Source organism: Myotis nattereri (assembly GCF_964212035.1).
Source record: "Myotis nattereri genome assembly, chromosome: 1".
Classification (NCBI taxonomy): domain Eukaryota; kingdom Metazoa; phylum Chordata; class Mammalia; order Chiroptera; family Vespertilionidae; genus Myotis; species Myotis nattereri.
This window is the reverse complement of record NC_138075.1, coordinates 64,282,668-64,307,068: the sequence shown is the minus strand read 5'-3', so window position 1 is coordinate 64,307,068 and position 24,401 is coordinate 64,282,668. Positions and strand designations below refer to the sequence as shown.

At 46.2% G+C, this 24,401-nt stretch overlaps 1 protein-coding gene across 1 annotated transcript in view; it reads left to right on the top strand.

Moving 5' to 3' along the window:
* The window catches only part of CTDSPL2 (CTD small phosphatase like 2), a 102,686-nt gene that overhangs the window by 32,655 nt on the left and 45,630 nt on the right, over positions 1-24,401 (top strand). Inside the window, exon 2 of the mRNA XM_081112414.1 lies at positions 10,195-10,404. Within this exon, the coding sequence (XP_080968540.1) occupies positions 10,219-10,404 (186 nt within the window). The 5' untranslated portion in view covers positions 10,195-10,218. The remainder of the gene's footprint in view (positions 1-10,194; positions 10,405-24,401) is intronic.

Here is a 24,401-nt window from a genome sequence, read left to right as displayed (position 1 = left end):
ATGGAAGGACATCTGGCCTAATTAGCATATTATGCTTTTATTATTATAGACTAGAGGCCTGGTGTACGAAATTGTGCATGGGTAGAATCCCTAGGCCTGTCCCGCAATCAGGGTCAATCTGTGGGGTGACTGGCAGGGCATCCTGGGCCCCCACTTGCACCCGCTTTGGCCTGGAGCCACCCGTTCATCGGCCCCGCCACTGCTGCCACTGGTCGCTGTCTTTGGGGCGACCAGCAGGGCGATGGGGGCCGCCACTCGCACTTGCCTTGGCCTGGCGCCGCCCACTCATCTGTTACACCATCCTGCCACTGTTCTGCTCTCCTTGTAGTCCATAAGTGCTGGCAGTGCCTCCACTGCCGCCCGCTGCCAGCACTGCATCACCAACGCTCACCACATTCCTTGCCGCCCCCTGGTGGTCAGCGCATGTCTAACACCCAGTCAGTCAAACTCACGCCCATGGGGTCAATTTGTATATTAGCCTTCTATATTATTACTAGAGGCCTGGTGCACAAAAATTTGTGAACTCGGGGGGTGGGGGGGCACAGCCAGGCCTGTGCCCTCTCGCAGTCTGGGACCCCTCCCGGGAGGTCCACCCACTGGCTTAGGCCCGCTCCCTGGGGGATTGGGCCTAAAATGGCAACCAGACATCCCTCTGGCAGCCCGGCAGCCCTCAGGGGATGTCCACTTGGCAGCGGGGAGCAGGCCTAAGCTGCAGTCAGACATCCTTAGTGCTGCTGAGGAGGAGACGGGAGAGGCTCCCACCACCACCGCTGTACTGGCAGCCGTCAGCCTGGCTTGTGGCTGAGCAGAGCTCCTCCCATGTGAGAGAGCCCTGACCACCAGGGGGCAGCTCCTGCATTGAGCGTCTGCCCCCTGGTGGTCAGTGTGTGTCATAGTGACCAGTCATTCCCAGTCTTTCTGCTGTTAGGGTCAGTTTGCATATTGCCCTTTTATTATATATGATAGAGGCCTGGTGCACGGATGGGGGCTGGCTGGTTTTTCCTGAAGGGTGTCCCGGATCAGGGTTCGGTTCCTGCTGGGGTGCCTGGCCAGTCTGGGTGAGGGGTGATGGCTGTTTGCAGCTGGTCACACTCCCTTCAGGGTGGGGGTTCCCGCTGGGGTGCCTGGCCAGCCTGGGTGAGGGGCTGATGGCTGTTTGCAGGCTGGTCAAGCCCTCCTTCCCAGTGGGGACCCTCACCCCATGGAGGTTTGGCCAGCCTGGGTGAGAGGCTGATGGCTGTTTTCAGGCTGGCCACACCCCCTTTAGGGTGGGGGGTCCCCACTGGGGTGTTTGGCCAGTCTGGGTGAGGGGCTGAGGGCCGTTTTGAGGCTGGCCAAACCCCCGGCGATGGAAGCTCCCAGCCTCTCCTTTTTTCTTTTTTTATTCTGGAATTTACTTACCTTTTCTAATTGAAACTTTGTTGCCATCAGTGTAGTTCAGAGCTGGCCAGGTGGGGCGGGTGGAAAGCTTGGCTTCCTCCATCACTGGAGCAACCAAGCCTCCTGCTCGCTCCAGCTCCGTGGCTACCGGCCGCCATCTTGGTTGGGTTAGTTTGCATATAGTCGCTCTGATTGGCTGGTGGGCGTGGCTTAAGGCATAGTGATGGTACAGTCAATTTGCATGTTTGTCTTTTATTAGATTACCAGAGACCCAGTGCACAAAAATTTGTGCACTCGGGGTAGGGGGTCCCTCAGCCCGGCCTGTGCCCTTTCGCAGTCGGGGACCCCTCGGGGGTGACCACTTGCTGGCTTAGGCCCGATCCCCGGGGGATCGGGCCTAAGATGGCAATCAGACATCCCTCTGGCAGCCCGGCAGCCCTCGGGGGATGTCCACTTGCCAGCGGGGAGCAGACCTAAGCTGCAGTCGGACATCCTTAGCGCTGCTGAGGAGGCAGGAGAGACTCCCACCACCACCACTGTACTGGCAGCCATCAGCCTGGCTTGTGGCTGAACAGAGCTCCTCCCATGTGAGCGCGTCCTGACCACCAGGGGCAGCTCTTGCATTGAGCGTCTGCCCCCTGGTGGTCAGTGTGTGTCATAGTGACCAGTCATTCTCAGTCTTTCTGCTGTTAGGGTCAGTTTGCATATTACCCTTTTACTATATAGGATAGAGGCCTGGTGCACGGGAGGTGGCCGGCTGGTTTGCCCTGAAGGGTGTCCCAGATCAGGGTGGGGGTTCCGCTTGGGTGCCTGGTCAGCCTGGGTGAGGTGCTGATGGCTGTTTGCAGCTGGTCACACCCCCTTCAGGGTGGGGGGTCCCTACTGGGGTGCCTGGCTAGTCTGGGTGAAGGATTGAGGGCCGTTTTCAGGCTGGCAGGCGATTGAAGCTCCCAGTCTCTTTTTTTTTTTTTTTCTTGTTTTTTATTCTGGGATTTATTTAACTTCTATAGCGGTCACTGGAGCTGGGAGCCGGCTCCAGCTCTGAGGCCGTGGCTGGCTGAAAACAGTTTTCTGGGTTTGTTTAGTTTCTATTATTGAAACTCTGTTGCCATCACTGGTGCTCTAAGCTCTGCCGGCTGAAAGCATGTATCTGGGATTTGTTTAGCTTCTATAATTGCAACATTGTTGCATCCGAGCTCAGAGCTGGGCCACGGCAGGCGGGGAACCTTGACTTCCTCCATCACTGGAGGAAACAAGCCTCATGTTTGCTTCAGCTGCATGGCTGCCGGCCGCCATCTTTCTTGGCAGTTAGTTTGCATATCCTGCTGATTAGCCAATGGGAAGCATAGCGGAGGTAAGGTTAATTACCATGTTTGTCTATTATTAGATAGGATACTAGAGGCCTGGTGCACAGAATTTGTGTATGGGAGGGGCGAGTCTCTCAGCCCAGCCTGCAACCTTTCCAATCTGGGATCCCTCAAACATCCCTCTCGCAATCTGGGACTGCTGGCTCCTAACTGCTCACCTGCCATCCCACCTGATCGCCCCTAACCCCTCTGCCTGCCTGTCTGATCGCCCCCTAACTGCCTTTACCTGCCTGCCCGATCGCCCCCTAACCACCTCTTCCTGATGCCCCTAACTGCTCCCCTGCTGGCCTCATCACCCCTAACTGCTCTCCGCTCCTGGCCTAATTGTCCCTAACCACTCTCCCCTGCCTGCCTGATTGCCCCTAACCTCTCTGCCTGCCTGTCTGATTGCCCCTAACTGCTCGCCTGCCTGCCTGATTGCCCCTAACCACCCCTTGGCCCCCGCCGCAGTGGCTTTGTCCGGAAGGATGTCTGGAATGATGTCCGGAAGGTCATTCGGCTGTCTGGTCTAATTAGCATATTATGCTTTTATTATTATATAGATTATATGAAGGCATGGAGACAATATACTTGTATGGTTTCAGTCCTTTTAAAGTTATTGGTTGGGACTTGGTTTTTTGTTCTAACATGTCTCTCCTGAAGAATGTTTTGTGTGTTAATTTAGAATATCTATTTTGATGTTGTACAGTGAATTGTTTTATATATTTCTCTTAGGCTAAGTGAATTGTTCAGGTCTTTCATTTCCTTGTTGATCTTCTGTCTAGTTGTTCTACCCATTATTGAGATTGAGGTATTAAAACCTTCAACTCTAGCAAGTAAGTACATATACATATCATAGTGTATATATGTATAAATATACATGTATCTACTAGAGGCTTGGTGCACGAAATTCATGCGGGGGGGGGGGGGTGGCTGTGTATCCCTCAGCCCAGCCTGCACCCTCTCCAATCAGGGATCCCTCTCACAATCCAGGACTGCTGGCTTCCAACTGCTCGCCTGCCTGCCTGCCTGATTGCCCCTGACCACTCCCCTGCCAGCCTTATCGACACCTAACTGCTCCCCTTCCAGCCCGATTGCCCTTAACTGCCCTCCCCTGCTGGCCTGTTTACCCCTAACTGCCCTCCACTGCCGGCCTGGTCGCCCCCAACTGCCCTCCCCTACTGGTCCAGTCACCCCTAACTGCCCTCTTCTGCTGGCCCAGTCACCCCTAACTGCCCTCCCCTGCCGGCCTGGTCACCCCTAATTGCCTCCCCTGCTGGCCTGACTGCCCACAACTGCCCTCCCTTTCAGGCCTGGTCCCTCCCAACTGCCCTCCCCTGCTGGCCTGATCACCCACAACTGCCCTCCCCTGCTGGCCATCTTGTGACGGACATCTTTGACCACACGGGGGCATCCATCTTTGTGTGTTGGAGTGATGGTCAATTTACATATTACTCTTATTTAGATAGGCTATATATAAAAGCCTAGCAACTGAACGGTGGAATGACCAGAACAACTGGTCAACCAGTTCCTATGATGCACACTGACCACCAGGGGGCAGATGCTCAACTCAGGAACTGCCTTCTGGTGGTCAGTGCACTCCCACAGTGGGAGCACCGCTTGGCTGACTGGGATGAGTGGTGCTCCCATAGCAAGCCAATCCCTGCAGGCCACGGCCCCCCACCAGTGCAGAAATCCATGCACCGGGCCTCTAGTCCTAGCTAATAATAGAGAAACATGGTAATTAACTGTAACTTCGCTACCCTTCCCATTGGCTAATCAGTGAGATATGCAAATTAACTGCCAACCAAGATGACAGCTGACAGCCAGGCAGCTGAAGCGAACAGGAGGCTTGCTTGCTCCAGTGAAGGAGGAAGCCAAGGTTCCCTGCCTGTCGCTGCTGGGCTCTGAGCTTGCACTCTAAAAAACTATTTTGCAATTATAGAAGCTAAACAAACCCCAGAAACCTGCTTTCAGCCTTCAGAGCTGGAGTTGCAACAGAGTTTCAATTATAGAACCCAAACAAACCCAGATACCTGCTTTCAGCAGCCGAGGTCTCAGAGCTGGAGCCGAGCCTCAGTGCTAAAGCTGGCTCTCAGCTCCAGTGACAGCCATAGAAGGTAAATAAATCCCAGAATAAGAAAAGAAAAAAAGGAGAGGTTGGGAACATCAGTCACTTGCCAACCTGAAAACGGCCCTCAGCCCCTCACCCAGACTGTCCAGGCACCCAAGCGGGACCCCCACCCTGATCTGGAACACCCTTCAGGGCAAACCAGCCAGCCTCCACCCGTGCACCAGGCCTGTATCCTATATAGTAACAGGGTAATATGCAAACTGACCCTAAAAGGAGAAGGACTAGGAATGACTGGTCACTATGACACACACTGACCACCAGGGGGCAGACGCTCAATGCAGGAGCTGCCCCCTGGTGGTCAGGGCTCTCTCACATGGGAGGAGCTCTGCTCAGCCACAAGCCAGGCTGACGGCTGCCAGTACAGCGGTGGTGGTGGGAGCCTCTTCCGTCTCTTCCTTAGCAGCACTAAGGATGTCTGACTGCAGTTTAGGCCTGCTCTCCGCTGCCAAGTGGACATCCCCTGAGGGCTGCCGGGCTGCCAGAGGGATGTCTGATTGCCATCTTAGACCCAATCCCCTGAGAGCGGGCCTAAGCCAGCAGGTGGTCACCCCCAAGGGGTCCCAGACTGCGAGAGGGCACAGACCGGGCTGAGGGACACCCCCCCTCGACCATGAGTGCACAAATTTTTGTGCTACTGGGCCTCTAGTACTATCTAATAAAAGAGACACATGGTAATTGGCGTACGACCGCTACCCTTCCCATTGGCTAATCAGGGCAATATGCAAATTAACTGCCAGCCAAGATGGCGGCCGGTAGCCAGGCCGCTTGAAACTAACATTAGGCTTGCTTGCTTCAGTGACGGAGGACTCCAACGTTCCCCACCTGCCGCTGCAGGCCTCTGAGCTGCAAGCAACTATGTAACAAACATAGAAGCTAAACAAAACCCCAGAAACCTGCCAGGCTACAGCCAGCAGGATCGCAACATTGTAAGCAAAGGCCAGAAACCTACTTTCAGCAGCGGAGGCCTAAGAGCTGGAGCCAAGCCTCAAAGCTAAAGCTGGCCCAGAATAAAAAAAGAAAAAAGAAAAAAAGGAGCGGTTGGGAGCTTCAGTCACCCCCAGCCTGGAAACAGCCCTCAGCTCCTCACCCAGACTCGCCAGGCACCCCAGTGGGGATCCCCACCCTGAAGGGTGTGTGAGCAGCTGCAAACAGCCATCATCCCCTCACCCAGGCTGGCCAGGCACCCCAGTGGGGACCCCCCCACCCCGATCCAGGACACCCTTCAGGGCAAACCAGCCGGCACCCACCCATGCACCAGGCCTCTATCTATATAGTAAAAGGGTAATATGCCTCCCAGCACCGGGATCAGCGGAGCCGCGAGGCCTCCCGGCAACGGGATCAGCGTGACGGGGCAGCACCCAAACCCCCTGATCGCCCTGCGGCTCTGTGTGTGACAGGGTGCGGCGCCCCAACCTCCCCGCCCCCCCAACGGGCCCTGCTCTGTGTGTGATGGGGTAGAACCATAACCTCCCCATCACCCCTGCCCTGAGTGTGAGAGTGGCGGCACCCAACCCTCTGATCGGCCCTGCTCTGTGGGTGATAGAGGGCAGTGCCCCAACCCCCTGATGGGCCCTGCTCTGTGCGTGACAGGGTACAGAGCCCCAACCCCCCTGATGGGCCCTGCTCTGTGAGTGACAGGGGGAAATGCCCCAACCCCCTGATTGGCCCTGCTCTCGCATGACGGGGTGGCGCCGCAACCTCCCCATCGACCCTGCCTTGAGTGTGACGGGATGGTGCCCCAACCCCCCAATCGGCCCCACCCTGAGCGTGACTGAGGGTGGAATCACAACCTCCCGATCGCCCTGCTCTGTGTATGACAGGGGGCGGCGCCCCAACTCTCCAATCGGCCCTGCTCTGAGCCCGACCAGGGGCTGTACCTAGGGATTCGGCCTGCCCTCTGCCACCCGGGAGCAGGCCTAAGCCAGCAGGTCGTTATCTCCTGAGGGGTCCCAGACTGCGGGAGGGTGCAGGCCGGGCTGAGGGACCCCTCTCCCCCTCGAGTGCACAAATTTTTGTGCACCGGGCCTCTAGTGTACATATAAAATGCTAGACCATTCTGCATGGAGAGAATGAAAGTTCTGGGAAAGCTTAGGAGAAAAAGTCCTCTGAATTAAAAAATAACCAGTGGGTATTTGCTGGAAAGCAAGACAAGAACATTTAAACAAGAAAGTTATGAAATGTGGAGGGATTTTGTCCATTCTGATGGTGAGTTGTGAAAGGTGTGCTTTTAAGTCTGAAAGGGCTAGAGCAGTCAAGCCCTCATGGAATTTCAAAAACTGACTGCTCACACACAGATGAAGAAAACACTACTTTTTAATCTCACATGCAAGGTTCACCAAGATAGGCCATGTGGTGAGCCGTAAAACAAGTCTTGGTAAGTTTCAAGACTAAGATCTTTTAAAAAAAATCTATAGAAATTGATTAAAAATAACTCTTTTAAAAAAATTCTTTTATGCATTTATGGCATGGGAATTTTCCTTTTCTAAGAAGTGCTGAGCTGAAGACCAAAGGAATTAAGACAAATTTATGCAATGTAAATAGAGTTAAGTAAATAATACATGCCTTGAATGATAACTCCCTTTAGAAGTCAACATTGACTCTTTAGGAGAAAAGGCAATATTTATTTCATTTGGGGATAGCAACTTAACTGAGCACCATTTGCCTCTGGCCGCGTGGCTCAGTTGATTGGAATGTTGTCCCATATGACAAAAGGTTTGAGGGTTCGATTCTTGGTCAGGGCACTGTGGGTTTTACCCCCAGGAGGGGCTTGTACTGGAGGCAGCCGATTGATGTTCTCTCTCTCTCTCTCTCTCTCTCTCTCTCTCTCTCTCTCTCTCTCTAAAAAATCAGTCAAGACATATCCTCGGATGAGGATTAAAAAAATAAAAGGAAAAAACTGAGTATCATTTGGTGATGGAAAAAAATTATTTCAAAAGATATTTTGGAACTTCAGGTGAATCCCTTGAATTTAGGGGATATGGTTTTTTTGTTGTTATTCTTAAAGTAGGTATAGTATTGCATAGCATACTATAGTAGTATAAAGTTTTTATATATTTTAAAGGGTTCTAACTTTTTTTCTTGTGACCATTATGTTGAATTAGTAAAGACACAATTTCTTAAGCTTCCTAATTGGTCAGTGAAGACCGTAACTATTGCCAGGAATTTCTACACCTTTAGAGTGCTTAGAATTTCTACAAATGCATTCACTGTTGTAATTTTATTGTTCTCCACACTTTATATTGTTTTCTAATTTCTTTTTCATTTTGAGTCTCAGAGTGGTAAGATAAGTGTAAGTCTTGGGACAGTTTTGCCACCTGTTTTCTCATCGATAAAATGAGAGAAGTCAAGTAGATTGGTTCATATGTTCTTCCTTGTGGGAATTCAGTTTTTAAAGTATCATTAAGTAAGGTAAGATCAAATCCTGCAAAATGATTTAACTTCTTGTTACACTTGTATGATTGCTGATTATTAGAATGTGCTAATGGAATTCATTTATGACAAAGGGTTTTTTCCCCACTACAGTTTGAGTTCCAGAGGGCAAAATTTTCCCTATCTTATTTATTGTTTACTAGGTAATTTCCTAGCCTAGTGCCTCAAATGTGGTAGGTGCTCAGGAAAAACTTAGTGAATGAATAAGTGAATGGTTAAATGAATGATAATGTGGGCATGGATGGAGGAAACATAGTGCTGTAGAGAGCATGCACACTGGTGTGCAATCACAGGGTATAATTTCAAAAGATTGGAAGGTTACTTGGGATAATCCTATCTAATAAAAGAGAAACATGGTAATTGGCATACGACCGCTACCCTTCCCATTGGCTAATCAGCGAGATATGCAAATTAACTGCCAGCCAAGATGGCGGCCGGCAGCCAGGCAGCTTGAAACTAACATGAGATTTGCTTGCTTCAGTGATGGAGGACTCCAACGTTCCCCACCTGCCTTGCTGGCCTCTGAGCCTGCAGTTTAAGAAACATTGTAACAAATATAGAAGCTAAACAAAACCCCAGAAACCAGCTTTCAGGGAGCTGGGATCTCAGAGCTGGAGTTATACATTGTTTCGATTATAGAACCTAAACAAACCAGATACCTTATTTCAGAAGCAGAGGCCTCAGAGCTGGAGCCAGAGCTAAAGCTGGCCCAGAATAAAAAAAAAGAAAAAAAGGAGTAGTTGGGAGCTTCAGTCACCCGTCAGCCTGAAAACAGCCCTCAGCCCCTCACCCAGACTGGCCAGGCACCCCAGTGGGGATCCCCACCCTGAAGGGTGTGTGACCAGCTGCAAACAGCCATCATCCCCTCATCCAGGCTGGCCAGGCACCCCAGTGGGGACCCCCACCCTGATCCAGGACACCCTTCAGGGCAAACCAGCCAGCCCCCACCCATGCACCAGGCCTCTATCTATATAGTAAAAGGGTAATATGCCTCCCAGCACCGGGATCAGCGGAGCTGTGAGGCCTCCAGGCACCAGGATCAGCATGACAGGGGGCAGCACCCAAACCCCCTGATTGCCCTGCGGCTCTGTGTGTGACAGGGGAAGGCGCCCCAACCCCCTGATCAGCCCTGCTCTGTGCCTGACAGGGGAGAGCTCCCCAACCCCCTAATCGCTCTGCGGCTCTGTGTGTGTGACAGGGTGCAGCGCCCAACCCCACCCCCCACCCCCCACGGGCCCTGCTCTGTGTGTGACAGGGTAGAGCCATACCCTCCCCATCAGCCCTGCCCTGAGTGTGAGAGTGGCGGCGCCCCAACCCCCTGATTGGCCCTGCTCTGTGGGTGATAGAGGGCGGCACCACAACCCCCTGTGCGGCCCTGCTCTGTGTGTGACAGGGTTGGTGCCCCTACCCCCTGATTGGCCCTGCTCTGTGTGTGACAGGGGGTGGTGCCCCAACCCCCCAATCGGCCCTACCCTGAGCATGACTGAGGGTGTCATCACAACCTCCCAATCCGCCCTGCTCTGTGCATGACAGGGGGCGGCGCCCCAACTCCCCAATCAGCTCTGCTCTGAGCCCGACCAGGGTCTGCACCTAGGGATTAGGCCTGCCCTCTGCCACCCGGGAGCAGTCCTAAGCCAGCAGATGGTTATCTCCGGAGGGGTCCCAGACTGCAAGAGGGCACAGGCCGGGCTGAGGGAACCCCCCCCCCCACCCAGTGCACAAATTTTTGTGCACCGGGCCTCTAGTGTATACCATAAAGTTCAATCACATAAAATGTTAATTTCTTATTTCAATCCCTTAGAAACCTGGACTTTTTTTAACCAAGAGGTTTTTATTATATAAGCTGGAAAACTATGGGTATACTAGATTAAGTTTTTAATAACTCTTGTTATTTCTCTCTTACAGTTTTACATGTGGCACCCATAAAAGATGAGGCTGAGAACACGGAAAGCTTCTCAGCAATCCAATCCAATCCAAACACAGCGCACTGCCAGAGCAAAGAGGAAATATTCAGAAGTTGATGATAGCCTACCTACAGGAGGAGAAAAACCACCGAAGAATGAAACCGGCTTGTTGTCTTCAATTAAAAAATTCATTAAAGGAAGCACACCCAAGGTAATGGTTTTACCTTGTTCTTACATCATTAAAATTAAAGTTTAGTTTATTTTCAAACATGTAAAAATGAGAAATCTAACATTGCTAGAGCCCACTTAAGAGTATTAACATTTGGTGTTATTTTAAGAGTATTAACATACAAAATATTTAGTGGCTGTTTAAGAAAACATTTATTTTACTTAACTGATTGCTTAATCTTCTGGGGTTTTTTTCCAGCATAGTGTTATAGGAAGTAGAAAATATATATTTATTTTGCTTGAATTTTTTCTTATACTCACATTGTTTTTTATTTCAAAGGAAAGGTAAAATTTCTCGATATTATTAATACATTGCTAAGGGAGATGATCTATCTGTATTCTTACATTTGCCAATGAAACTGTATTATTTCATTAAAGAGAAAACAAAATTATTAAAGAAAGAATGGATGCTGACCAATAGGCAGATGTTTCAAATTCATTCTCTAGACCAGTGATGGCGAAACTTTTGAGCTCGGCATATCAGCATTTTGAAAAACCTTAACTTTTTTTTTTTATTATTATTAATTAAATCTTTATTGTTCAGATTATTACATTTGTTCCTCTTTTTTCCCCCCATAACTCCTCTCCACCCAGTTCCCACCCCACCCTCCTCCCTCACTTCCCACCCACTGTCCTCATCCATAGGTGCACATCCCCCTCACCCCATCCCCCCCCAAGAATAGCCAGTCCATTCCCTTTCTATGCCCCTGATTCTATTATAATAACCAGTTCATTCTGTTCATCAGATTATTCACTTGATTTTCAGATTCACTTGTTGATAGATGTGTATTTGTTGTTCATAATTTGTATCTTTACCTTTTTCTTCTTCTTCCTCTTCTTAAAGGATACCTTTCAACATTTCATATAATACTGGTTTAGTGGTGATGAACTCCTTTAGCTTTTCTTTATCTGTGAAGCTCTTTATCTGACCTTCAATTCTGAATTATAGCTTTGCTGGATAAAGTAATCTTGGTTGTAGGTTCTCGGCATTCATCACTTTGAATATTTCTTGCCACCCCCTTCTGGCCTGCAAAGTTTCTGTTGAGAAATCAGCTGACAGTCGTATGGGTATTCCCTTGTAGGTAACTGAGTTTCTTTCTCTTGCTGCTTTTAAGATTCTCTCTTTGTCTTTTGCTCTTGGCATTTTAATGATGATGTGTCTTGGTGTGGTCCTCTTTGGATTCCTTTTATTTGGGGTTCTCTGCGCTTCCTGGACTTGGAAGACTATTTCCTTCACCAGGTAGGGTAAGTTTTCTGTCATTATTTCTTCAAATAGGTTTTCAATATCTTGCTCTCTCTCTTCTTCTGGCACCCCTATAATTCGGATGTTGGTACGCTTGAAGCTGTCCCAGAGGCTCCTTACACTATCTTCGTATTTTTGGATTCTTTTTACCCCTCTGAGCCTTAGGAAGACTGTAAAATGGCACTAATACCAACTGTTTTGTCTGTCTCAGAGTTGTTTTCAGATCAGATAGCAACTAGGTGGAAAGTAGTTTAAGAAATTTTAACGTAGTCTATAAATGGATGGTATTATTAACCTTAATTGTCTGTAGATTGTATCACTGTTTATTACTCTTGTATTCTTTTCTTGGGATCATTATATGATATATTTTTATTATAAGTTTATCACTTTGATAATTAGTAAAAGAAATCACTATTGCTTCTTGTTCTTAGGGTTAGATTTTGTTGTCATATCACTAAAAAGCTTAGTTACTGTGAACCATTGGCCAAGATTTAGGAGTATTCTGTTTATAGAGTTTTTCTTTATGTTTTGATGATTTAATCTTAATTTGTTTTTCTAATATTAATAAAAAAAAAATTGTTAATTATAAATAGAATTTTTTAAAAGTTCCTTTGAGCTAATTTCTATAAACTCAGAAGTAATATATTATTGTCATATAAGAAAGATCAAATTCCTTCCAGAAACATGATTTCCTGAAACTATGCATTCCTAATGGGTTGTCATCATTTCTCTTGAAGAGAATGTTACTTGTCAGTTCATTCTCTAAACAACTCTAAATATTATAAAGTTCTTCATCTCAAGGAAAATATATCTACCCTTTACTTTCTTACATGTTCTTTTCTTCATGTGAAAGTGCAAACCTTCACATCTAAGCTAAATATTTCTAGTTTCCATTATATGATAGTATGTGATACAGATAACCATCTTGGTCACCCTTTTCCGTTGTTCATAAAAGGTAACAACCAGAGTGAAGATAGGTTTTTCTCACGTCTTCTGACTTCTGTTCATTTTTATTTTCTTTGAACTGGGCAGTCTATTAATGTGGCATTATGTTATATCATATATTGTATCATTTCTTTTTTTTCTCTCTCTCTCCTTTAATGGTTAGATTTTTTCCCATGCCAGCTAAAACAGTCAAGATTTTGGTGTTGAGTTTCTTTTTGCCTTTTTTAAAAACCAACATCTAGGGTTTTTTAAATTAATTTCTTTTTTTAAAAATATATTTTATTTACTTTTTTACAGAGAGGAAGGGAGAGGGATAGAGAGTTAGAAACATCGATGAGAGAAACATGGATCAGCTGCCTCTTGCACAACCCCTACTGGGGATGTGCCCGCAACCAAGGTACATGCCCTTGACTGGAATCAAACCTGGGACCCTTGAGTCCGCAGGCCGACGCTCTATCCACTGAGCCAAACCGGTTAGGGCTAAAATTAATTTCTTAATAAGTATAGGGCCACGGGAAATCTGTTTGCAGACTAGAATCTTCATTAATAATTTGGGCAGTTTTTCCTACAGATTCATTTAATTGTACTGTCATTTGCCTTAGATTTCTTTATTATATTCTATAAGATTATTATGAAAAATAGTATTTGAATGCCTTACTGAAATCAAGGTATATGTTTTTTGTGTGTGTATGTGTGTTTTCCCCCAAGTCTAACCCTATGTTAGAAATAAATTAAAAGGTGAACTTGTCATTTATTATTCCTAATGAGCTTATAGTGGGTTCTAATTGTTATTTCTCTCTTATGTACATTGTCATTACACTGTCTTCTTGATAATATATTCTAAAATTTTATTCATTATCTAATTTTACTGAGTATATAGTGCTTGCCTATGTTCAATATCTTAATACAGCATCATTGTTTTTTTCCAAAATTTGGGTAAGGGTTGGTAGCTAATATTTATTGAGTATCTATTAGGTGCTTTGTATCCAGTATCTCCTGAGAAAAAGTGAATTTAGGTAACTTTTACAATGTCAATAATAGAAGCAATTGTAATAAATATTTTGCCCATGATTAAAAATAACAAGAACAAATAAACAGTAATTGAGCAGTTACTATGTGCTATGCACTATTCTCAGTGCTTTAAGTGTAATGACTTCTTTAAGCCCTTACACTATATTACAGATGAGGAAACAGAAGCACAGGGAAGTTATATAGCTTGTGCAGGGTTACTTAACTTTAAGTGGCAACACTGGAATTGAAACCCAGATACTACTGGTTTTAGAGCCTACACTCTTAACCACTATACTAGTACACTATTGCCTCTCCCAAAAATGACAGTGCTGAGATTTAAATCCAGATACATTTGAGTTTAGTACCTGTGCTTTTCCCCCTATAACAGCGGTTCTCAACCTGTGGGTCGCGAACCCTTTGGCAGTCGAATGACTCTTTCACAGGGGTCGCCTAAGACCATCCTGCATATGAGATATTTACATTACAATTCATAACAGTAGCAACATTACAGTTATGAAGTAGCAACAAAAATAATTTTATGGTTGGGTTACAACATGAGGTACTGTATTTAAAGGGCCAGAAGGTTGAGGACCACTGTTCTATACCATTCTGCCCCAAAGTGGGTAGATAGTGTCTTTATAGCATTACCTATCTTCCGTAGGGATTAATAATTATTCTTGAGGAAAGTAAATACGTAAAGTGCCACCCACTTTGTCATTTATTTATATTCTATTATTGGCTCAAAGCTTGAAGCTTATTCTTTTATAGGAAATATTTTTTCTCCCCTGGTATTTTTTGCATATATTATTACCCTCTGTCTTTAGTATTTCTGACTGGATGGTAGGCTACTTTCCTACAGTGTCATTTTCAAATCCAAGTTAGTTAGACAACTCCCTGTGCTGCCACTTTGACTTCTTTGGTACCTTTCCTTTTTTTCTTCTGATAATTTTGATTTTCAGTTCATCAGCTAATAGATATTTGGATTGTTTCCACGCTTTAGTTATTATGAAAAATAACTCCTGTGAACATTCACATACAAGTTTTTTGGTGTGTGTGTGTGTGTGTGTGTGTGTGTGTGTGTGTGTACATGTGTATATATATATTGTGTGTGTTTCTGTATATATGTGTGTGTATATATATATATTTATACTTACTGATTTCAGAGAGGAAAAGAGGAGGGAGAGAGAGAAACATCAATGATGACAGAGAATCATTGATCGGCTGCCTCTTTCATGTTCCCTACTGGGGATTGAGCCCACAACCCGGACATGTGTCCTTGACTGGAATCGAACCCGGGACCCTTCAGTCTGCAGGCTGATGCTCTATCCACTGAGCCAAACCAGCCAGGCCCCCATACAACTTTTTATGTATATATCCAGTTTCATTCATCTGAGTGTATACCTAGAAAGGAATTGTTCGGTTATATGGTAACTCTGTGTTTAGTTTCTTAAGGAATTGCAGGTTGTTTTCCGAGGTGGATCTGCCATTTTACAGTCCCACCAGATAATATGGGGGTTCCAGTTTCTCTACATCCTCTCCATACTTGTTATCACTGTCTTTTTAATTTTAACCATCCTGGTGTGTGTGAAATGGCAGTTCATTGTGGTTTTGATATACATTTCCCTAATGATTAATGACATTGAGCATCTTTTTATGAACTTTGTTGGCCAGTTTTATGTCTTCTTTGGAAAAATGTCTTTTAAACCCATTTTTTAATTGTGTTATTTTTGTTTTTATTATTGAATTGTAAGAGTTTCTAATACATTTTTAGCTACAAGTCCCTTATTCGATATATGATTTGCAAATATTCTCTTCTGTGAACTCCTTTGAAGCACAAAAGTTTTAAATTTTGATGAAATTCAATTTATTTTTAACTTTTTACTTGTATTTTTTATGTCATATACAAATAACCATTGCCAAATTCAAGGCGATGACAATTTCGTCCTAAGTTTTCTTATAAATACTTTATAGTTTTAACACTTTAGTTCATTTTTAATTAATTTTTGTAGGTGATGTTAGGGAAGAGTCCAACTTAATTCTTTTGCATATTGATATCCATTGGTCCCAGTACCATTTTGTTAAAAGACTTTAACTTAAGAGTCTGCCCAGCTGTTTTCCATTGTATTTGTGCCATTTTACATTGTATCTGGCAATGTTGAAGCACCAACATTTGGAATAGTCAGTATTTTTTACTATAACCTTTCTATAGGGGTGGGTGGGAGGTATCTCATTGTGTATTATTTTGCATTTCCCTGATGATTAATGATTTTGAGTTTTTTTTTTTCATGGACTTGTGGCCATGTGTGGATCTTCTTTTGTCAACTGTCAGTTGAAATTTTTTTCTGTTTGGGGGAGGTGACTTTTTGTCTGTGATTTCATTAGTAGTGCCTATTGAGCAAGTGGTACTTGAAGTTTTTGATCTTAGAATCCTTTACCTTCTTACAGGTAATTGAAAACCCTAAAGAACATTTGTTTATGGAGATTGTATCTATCAGTATATCTCATTAGATCTTAAAACCAAGGAATTTTGAAAATAATCATAGTTGCAATTATATACCTACTACATGTTAATGCAAATAAAATTTTTACTATTTTCTCAAAACAAAAGGGAAATTAACGGGAAGCAAGACATTATTTACTACTTTACGAATCACTTTAATGATGGCTTCATAGCAGGGAGTTGATTTTTATCATTGAAGCATATAAAGAAAACCGTACATGTATTGAGAAAAGGGAAGAGTATTTTAATGTCCTTATTAGATAATTGCAAATACTCCGTTGATGCTATTTTTAAAAAACGTATTTTTATTGATTTCAGAGAGAAAAATAGGGGGGAGAGAGAGAGTGAGAGAGAGAGATATCAATGATGAGAGTCATTGGTCCGCTGCCTCCTGCACACACCCCACTGGGGATAGAGCCTGCAATCCAGGCATGTGCCCCAACCTGGAATCAAAACCATGACCTCCTGATTCATAGGTCGACGGTCAACCACTAAGCCACCCTGGCCAGGCTGTTGATGCTATTTCAAAACTTGACAATTGGTGTAGTTTCTTAGTGTCTTGTGCTAAGATTAAATTTGAAAGCACTGTAAAGATCTTTTCCTTGGTGTGTCTTATACTTAAAATGAATCTTTTACCTATGTATGGCTTGTAACATCATGCATTGATTATTTGGGAAATACTGGTTCACTAAATTGTGCAGATCTTCTACATGTGTGTCCACTTTGACATATTTTATTGTTCAGTATTTAAAAATCACATTTCTGAAAATCTCCACTTAACAGAACAGGCATTAAGTATTGGGAAGCTGTTGACAGCAATGCCAGTTTTGTGGTGTTGTTTTTTTGTTGGTGGTGGTTTTTGGGTTTTTGTGTGTGTGTTTTGTTTTGTTGTTTTGTTTTTGCAGTGACAGGGTTGCTTTGTTCACTTTTCAAAAAATACCCCCTTCAAGTAAAAATAGTTTTCCATCAGCCTGGCCGGTGTTGCTAAGTTGTTGAGTATCAACCTATGAACCAGGAGGTCACGGTTTGATTTCTAGTCAGGGCACATGCCCAGGTTTTGAGCATGATACCCAGTATGGGGTGTGCAGGAGATAGCCAATCAATGATTCTCTCTCATTGATGTTTCTATCTCTCCCTCTCTGAAATCAATTAAAATATATATATATTTTTAAAAAGGTAAGGTAATCTAATTCAGGTTACAACTCAATCAAATACTTTTTCTCAAGATAATTGTGGAAGCACATTTGCTGCAGAAGTATATTATATATACAGTACTTCCCATCTCATGCAGAATGTTAACACATATTTAAGGGTTTGAGATTTAGTTAATTTTATGGCTTCATCAAGGACGTTATTAAGTAGAACCAGCCTTTCTTTTCTCCCCTGCAGTACATGGCAATGAAAAATAAAATGACTATTGGGTGTTAGTGCCTTGATTTGTGCTAAAGTGGTAGTAATTTATATCCATCATTGCTTTTGCACAATTAGCACAAATGTCAGCACAAGTTATTCCAGGATAAACAGATGCAAAAAAAATATTCACCATTTATGTTTGTTACCATGCAGTCACAGTAAAGATCTTTGATAATCAAAGAAGATTTTTGATGATTAGTTGATGCTGGTATCAGATAAATACAGTCAAAACTAAAAGTCCAGCCACATCTGTAAGCCAAGTTCTCCAGACAAGTTTTGTATTTGCAGATAAATTTTTAATTCAGTTAGTTACTTTAGCCTTGGCAGATGGAAGTGCCTGTTTCTTTCATTGACATTTTATCCACTAGGCTTTCAGTATTGTCTGCAGTGCTGTAAGAGTTTATAAGTCTCTCAGATACTGTGTATACTTTTTCAACTGATGCAATATAATAACTTACTCTTTAAAATACATCATTGGTATTTTTATTTTGAAAAGCTATAACAATTTTTGGCTTTTAAAGAAATCATGTGTGTTTTTAAAATATTAAATTCCTTTTTTAAAAATGCTGAATGATCTCAAATAACAGTGCAGTTGGTTTGGCACCATAATTCAGTTTGAACATGTTCTATTACACAAGACACAACAAAACAACTTAATATTTATGCAGCCAAAGGGAAATAGGTTTATCATATTTTCATTTGTAATTTACAGTTTCATCCAGTTAATTTGGAATATATTTTCTTTTGTGTGTAAGAGAATTCTAATATGTCAGTTTTTCATTTCATCCATACGCAGTGGATTAAAATCACAAATCATCTGATTCCGTTAAAAAATTTTTTTGAGGTTGATTTTAGAGAGAGAGAAGAGGGGGAGAAAGAAAGAGAGAGAGAAAGAGAAACATCAGCGTGATAGAGAAACATTGATTGGTTGCTTCGCATATGTGCCCCAATCAGGAATCGAACTCTCAACCTCTTGGTGTTTCGGATAATGCTCTAACCAACTGACCTACACCGACCAGGGCTAATCTCCCTTTTTTAATTCAAGGACCTATTTTTATGTATAAATTTTTAAATTTTATTTTAAAATAGTACTAAATCCTAAAGTAACTATTTAAATTTAAAAATGTTAAAAGTAAATTTAATATTACAAAGTACTTTTATTGTGTTTCTACATATATAGGAAAACAGAGACTTTAAGATAATAATTTATTGGATCATAATGAGTCTAGAGATTATAGAAGGTATATAGATTATTGAAGATAGGTAGTAAGAGCACAGTAGAAGTAATGAACACAAAAATCTTTTATATTTAACTAGAGGCCTGGTACACGAAATTCGTGCACTCGGGTAGGGGGGCGGTCCTCATCCCAGCCTGTGCCTTCTAGCAGTCCAGGAGCCCTCAGGAGATGTCTGACTGACGGCTTAAGCCCACCAGCCATAAGCCCGGCTCAGGGCTTCTGGCTGAGCAGCGCTCCCCCTGTGCAAGTGCCCTGAACACCAGGTGCAGCTCCTGCATAGAGTGTCTGCCCCCTGGTGGTCAGTATGTGTCATAGTGACTGGTCATTCCTCCTTTCTGTCGTTTTGCATATTAGCCTTTTATTATATGGGATGTTCATTCCTTGCTGCAGATTTAGGATTCTATTTGGTATTATTTATTTTATGCCTAAAGAACTTCATTTTATATTTTGAACTCTGTCAAATTTTCTGACTCAGAGTGTCTTTAAATTGAGCAATTAAAAAAACATTTTATAGCCCTAACTGGATTGGCTCAGTGGATATAGTGTTGGCCTGCGGACTGAAGGGTCCCAGGTTCGATTCCAGTCAAGGGCATGTACCTTGGTTGCGGCCACATCCCCAGTAGGAGGTGTGTAGAAGGCAGCTGATCGATGTTTCTCTCTCGTTGATGTTTCTAACTCTCTATCCCTCTCCCTTCCTCTCTGTAAAAAATGAATAAAATATATTTAAAAAAAATTTTATATATCAACCAAGTTTTTAAAAGTTTATTTTCTTTTATATTTATTTTTTCAAATATGGGTAACATTATTCATATTAGTTTCATGTAAACAGCATAATCCTACCTAATAAAAGAGAAACATGGTAATTAGCGCACGACCGCTACCCTTCCCATTGGCTAATGAGGGCGATATGCAAATTAACTGCCAGCCAAGATGGCGGCCGGCAGCCAGGCAGCTTGAAACTAACATGAGGCTTGCTTGCTTCAGTGACGGAGGAAACCAACGTTCCCTGCCTGCCGCTGCAGGACTCTGAGCTGCAACTCTAAGCAACTATGTAACAAATATAGAAGCTAAACAAAACCCCAGAAACCTGCTTTAGTCCGCCAGCAGGATCGCAACATTGTAAGCAAAGGCCAGAAACCTACTTTCAGCAGCGGAGGCCTAAGAGCTGGAGCCAAGCCTCAAAGCTAAACCTGGCCCAGAATAAAAATTTAAAAAAAGCAAAAAAGGAGTGGTTGGGAGCTTCAGTCACCCCAGCCTGAAAACAGCACTCAGCCCCTCACCCAGACTGGCCAGGCACCCCAGTGGGGACCCCAACCCTGAAGGATGTGTGACCAGCTGCAAACAGCCATCATCCCCTCACCCAGGCTGGCCAGGCACCCCAGTGGGGACCCCCACCCTGATCCAGGACACCCTTCAGGGCAAACCAGCCGGCACCCACCCGTGCACCAGGCCTCTACCCTATATAGTAAAAGGGTAATATGCCTCCCAGCACCGGGATCAGCGGAGCTGTGAGGCCTCCGGGCACAGGGATCAGCATGACAGGGGCAGCGCCCAAACCCCCTGATCGCCCTGCAGCTCTGTGTGTGACAGGGGGTGGGGCCACAACGTCCCTATCCACCCTGCTCTGTTCGTGACAGGGGAAGGCGCCCCAACCCCCTGATCAGCCCTGCTCTGTGCCTGATGCGGGGAGCTCCCCAACCCCCTGATCGCCGTGCGGTTTTGTGTGTGACAGGGTGCAGCGCCCCAACCCCCTAATTGGCCCTGCTCTGTGTGTGACAGGGTGCGGCGGCCCACCCCCCCCACCCCCACGAGCCCTGCTCTGTGTGTGACGGGGTAGAGCCATAGCCTCCCCATTGGCCCTGCCCTGAGTGTGAGAGTGGCGGCACCCCAACCCCCTGATCGGCCCTGCTCTGTGGGTGATAGAGGGCGACGCCCCAACCACCTGATGGGCCCTGCTCTGTGCATGACAGGGGACAACGCCCCAACCCCCTGATTGACCCTGCTCTGTGCGTGACAGGGTAGCTTTTAGGTATATGTATATGTGTGTATATATATATATATAAAACTACTAGAGGCCCGGTGCACAAAAATTTGTGCACTCGGGGGGCAACGGGGGTCCCTCAGCCCGGCCTGTGCCCTTTCGCAGTCTGGGACCCCTCGGGAGATAACGACCTGCTGGCTTAGGCCTGCTCCCGGGTGGCAGAGGGCAGGCCCAATCCCTAGGTGCAGCCCCTGGTTGGGCTCAGAGCAGGGCTGATTGGGGGGTTGGGGCACCATCCCCTGTCACACTCAAGGCAGGGTTGATGGGGAGGTTGCGGCGCCACCCCCTGTCACACACAGAGCAGGGCCAATCATGGGGTTGGGGCATTTCCCCCTATCACGCACAGAGCAGGGCCCATCAGGGGGTTTGGGGCTCTGTACCCTGTCACGCACAGAGCAGGGTTGATCAGGGGGTTGGGGAGCTCCCCCTTGTCATGCACAGAGCAGGGCCCATCAGGAGGTTCGGTAGCTCCCCCTGTCATGCACAGAGCAGGGCCGATCAGGGGTTTGGGGAGCTCCCCCCTGTCACTCACAGAGTAGGGCCGATAGGGGAGTTGGGGCACCGCCCCCTGTCACACACAGAGCAGGGCGGATCAGGGGGTTGGGGTGCCGCATCCTGTCACACTCAGGGCAGGGCCGATGGGGAGGTTATGGCTCTACTCCGTCACACACAGAGCAGGGCCGATCATGGGGTTGGGGCGCCGCCACTGTCACACTCAGGGCAGGGCTGATGGGGAGGTTATGGCTCTACCCCGTCACACACAGAGCAGGGCCCGGGGTCGGGGGGGTTGGGGCGCTGCACCCTGTCACACACAGAGCAGGGCCGATCAGGGGTTTGGGGCGCCTTCCCCTGTCACAAACAGAGCAGGGCGGATAGGGAGGTTGTGGCCCTGCCCCCTTGTCACACACAGAGCCACAGAGTGATCAGGGGGTTTGGGCGCTGCCCCCTGTCACGCTGATCCCGGTGCCGGGAGGCATATTACCCTTTTACTATATAGGATAGAGGCCTGGTGCACGTGTGGGTGCCGGCTGGTTTGCCCTGAAGGGTGTTCTGGATCAGGGTGGGGGTCCCCACTGGTGTGCCTGGCCAGCCTGGATGAGGGGATGATGGCTTTTTGCAGCTGGTCACACATCCTTCAGGGTTGGGGTCCCCACTGGGGTGCCTGGCCAGTCTGGGTGAGGGGCTGAGGGCTGTTTTCAGGCTGGCGGGTGACGGAAGCTCCCAACTGCTCCTTTTTTTTTCTTATTCTGGGCCAGCTCTAGCTCTGACTCCAGCTCTTAGGCCTCCGCTGCTGAAAGCAGGTATCTGGTTTGTTTAGGTTCTGTAATCGAAACAATGTATAACTCCAGCTCTGAGATCCCGGCTGGCTGAAAGCAGGTTTCTGGCGTTTTGTTTAGCTTCTATATTTGTTACAATGTTTCAAACTGCAGGCTCAGAGGCTGGCAAGGCAGGCGGGGAACGTTGGTTTCCTCCGTCACTGAAGCAAGCAAATCTCATGTTAGTTTCAAGCTGCCTGGCTGCCGGCCGCCATCTTGTCTGGCAGTTAATTTGCATATCGCCCTCATTAGCCAATGGGAAGGGTAGCGGTCGTGCGCTAATTACCATGTTTCTCTTTTATTAGATAGGATATTTGTGTGTGTGTGTGTGTGTGTGTGTGTGTGTAATTTATGAAGTGATCCCATGGTTAAGTCTAGTACACACTTCCACCATACATAATTATTAGAGTTTTATAGCTAAACATTCTAAGCCGGTAGTCATTACATACTATCTTTTAGTCCTTATTTGTCTTTGTTATATTGGTTATACAGGATGGAACAAAAGTAGGTTTATAATTGTATATATGCAAAATAATACAAAAATAAACTGTTTTGCATACTTACAACTGTAAACCTACTTTTGCCTTGCCCTTATACATATGTCCAGTATGTTAAATGCTTATCTTCAGTCCTCATGTCATTTTCTGTAGTCATGTTTGTTTAAAGCTCACTTCTAGTAGATGACAGAGAAAGCATTTATAGAACAATATTCTGATTTCTTGCATGTTGCTAAGGGTGCCCTTTATGCTTGAAAATCAATTATGCTGCATATAAAATCTTTGACTTGCGCCCAGCCGGTGTAGCTCAATGGTTGAGCATGGACCCATCAACCAGGAGGTCATGGATGGATTCCTGGTCAGTGCCCATGCAGGTTAAGTCCCCAGTAGGGGGTGTCCAGGAGGCAGCCAATTAATGATTTTCATCATTGATGTTTCTTTCTTCCTCTCTCTTCCTCTCTTTGAAGTCAATTAAAAAAAAAAAAAACGTTAAAAAAATCTTTGGCTCGCATTTTCTCTACTTGATTATATTAAACTAGAGGCCCGGTGCACAAAAATTTGTGCACTCAGGGTGGGGGGTCCCTCAGCCTCGCCTGTGCCCACTTGCAGTCTGGGACCCCTTGGGGGATGACCACCTGCTGGTTTAGGCTCGCTTCCTGGGGAATTGGGCCTAAGCTGGCAGTCAGACATCACTCTGGCAGCCAAGAAGCCCTCGGGAGATGTCCACTTGCCAGCGGGGATCAGGCCTAAGCTGCAGTCGGACATCCTTAGCGCTGCTGAGGAGTCAGGAGAGGCTCCCACCATCACTGCTGTACTGGCAGCCATCAGCCTGGCTTGTGCCTGAGCAGAGCTCCCCCTGTGGGAGCGCACTGACCACCAGGGGGCAGCTCCTGCATTGAGCGTCTGCCCCCTGGTGGTCAGTGTGTGTCATAGTGACCAGTCATTCCCAGTCTTTCTGCTCTTAGAGTCAGTTTGCATATTACCCTTTTATTATATACGAGAGAGGCCTGGTGCTCGGGTGGGGGCCGGCTGGTTTGCCCTGAAGAGTGTCCCAGATCAGTGTGGGGGTCCCGCTTGGGTGCCTGGCCAGCATGGGTGAGGGGCTGATGGGTGTTTGCAGGCTGGTCACACCCCCTTCAGGGTGGGGGTCCCCACTGGGGTGCCGGGCCAGCATGGGTGAGGGGCTGATGGCTGTTTGCAGGCTGGTCAAGCCCTCCCTCCCAGTGGCGACCCCCACCCCATGGAGGTTTGGCTAGCCTGGGTGAGGGGCTGATGGCTTTTTTCCGGCTGGCCACACACCCTTTAGGGTGGGGGAGTCCCCACTGGGGTGCCTGGCCAGTCTGGGTGAGTGGCTGAGGGCCGTTTTCAGGCTGGCAAAGCCCCCAGCAACAAAAGCTCCCAGCCTCTTCTTTTTTCCTTTTGTTTTAATTCTGGGATTTATTTACCTTCTGTAATTGAAACTTTGTTGCCTTCATTGGAACTCAGAGCCGGCTCCTGCTAGCTACAGCTCCGTGACCACTGCTGGCTGAAAGCAGGTATCTGGGGTTTGTTTACCTTCTATAATTGAAACTTTGTTGCTTTGAGTGGAGCTCAGAGCCGGCTAGGAAGCTTGGCTTCCTCCATCACTGGAGTAACCAAGCCTCCTGCTTACTTCAGCTCCGTGGCTGCTGGCCGCCATCTTGGTTGGGTTAATTTGCATATAGTCACTCTGATTGGCTGGTGGGCATGGCTTAAGGCATAGTGAAGTTACAGTCAATTTGCATCTTTGTCTTATAT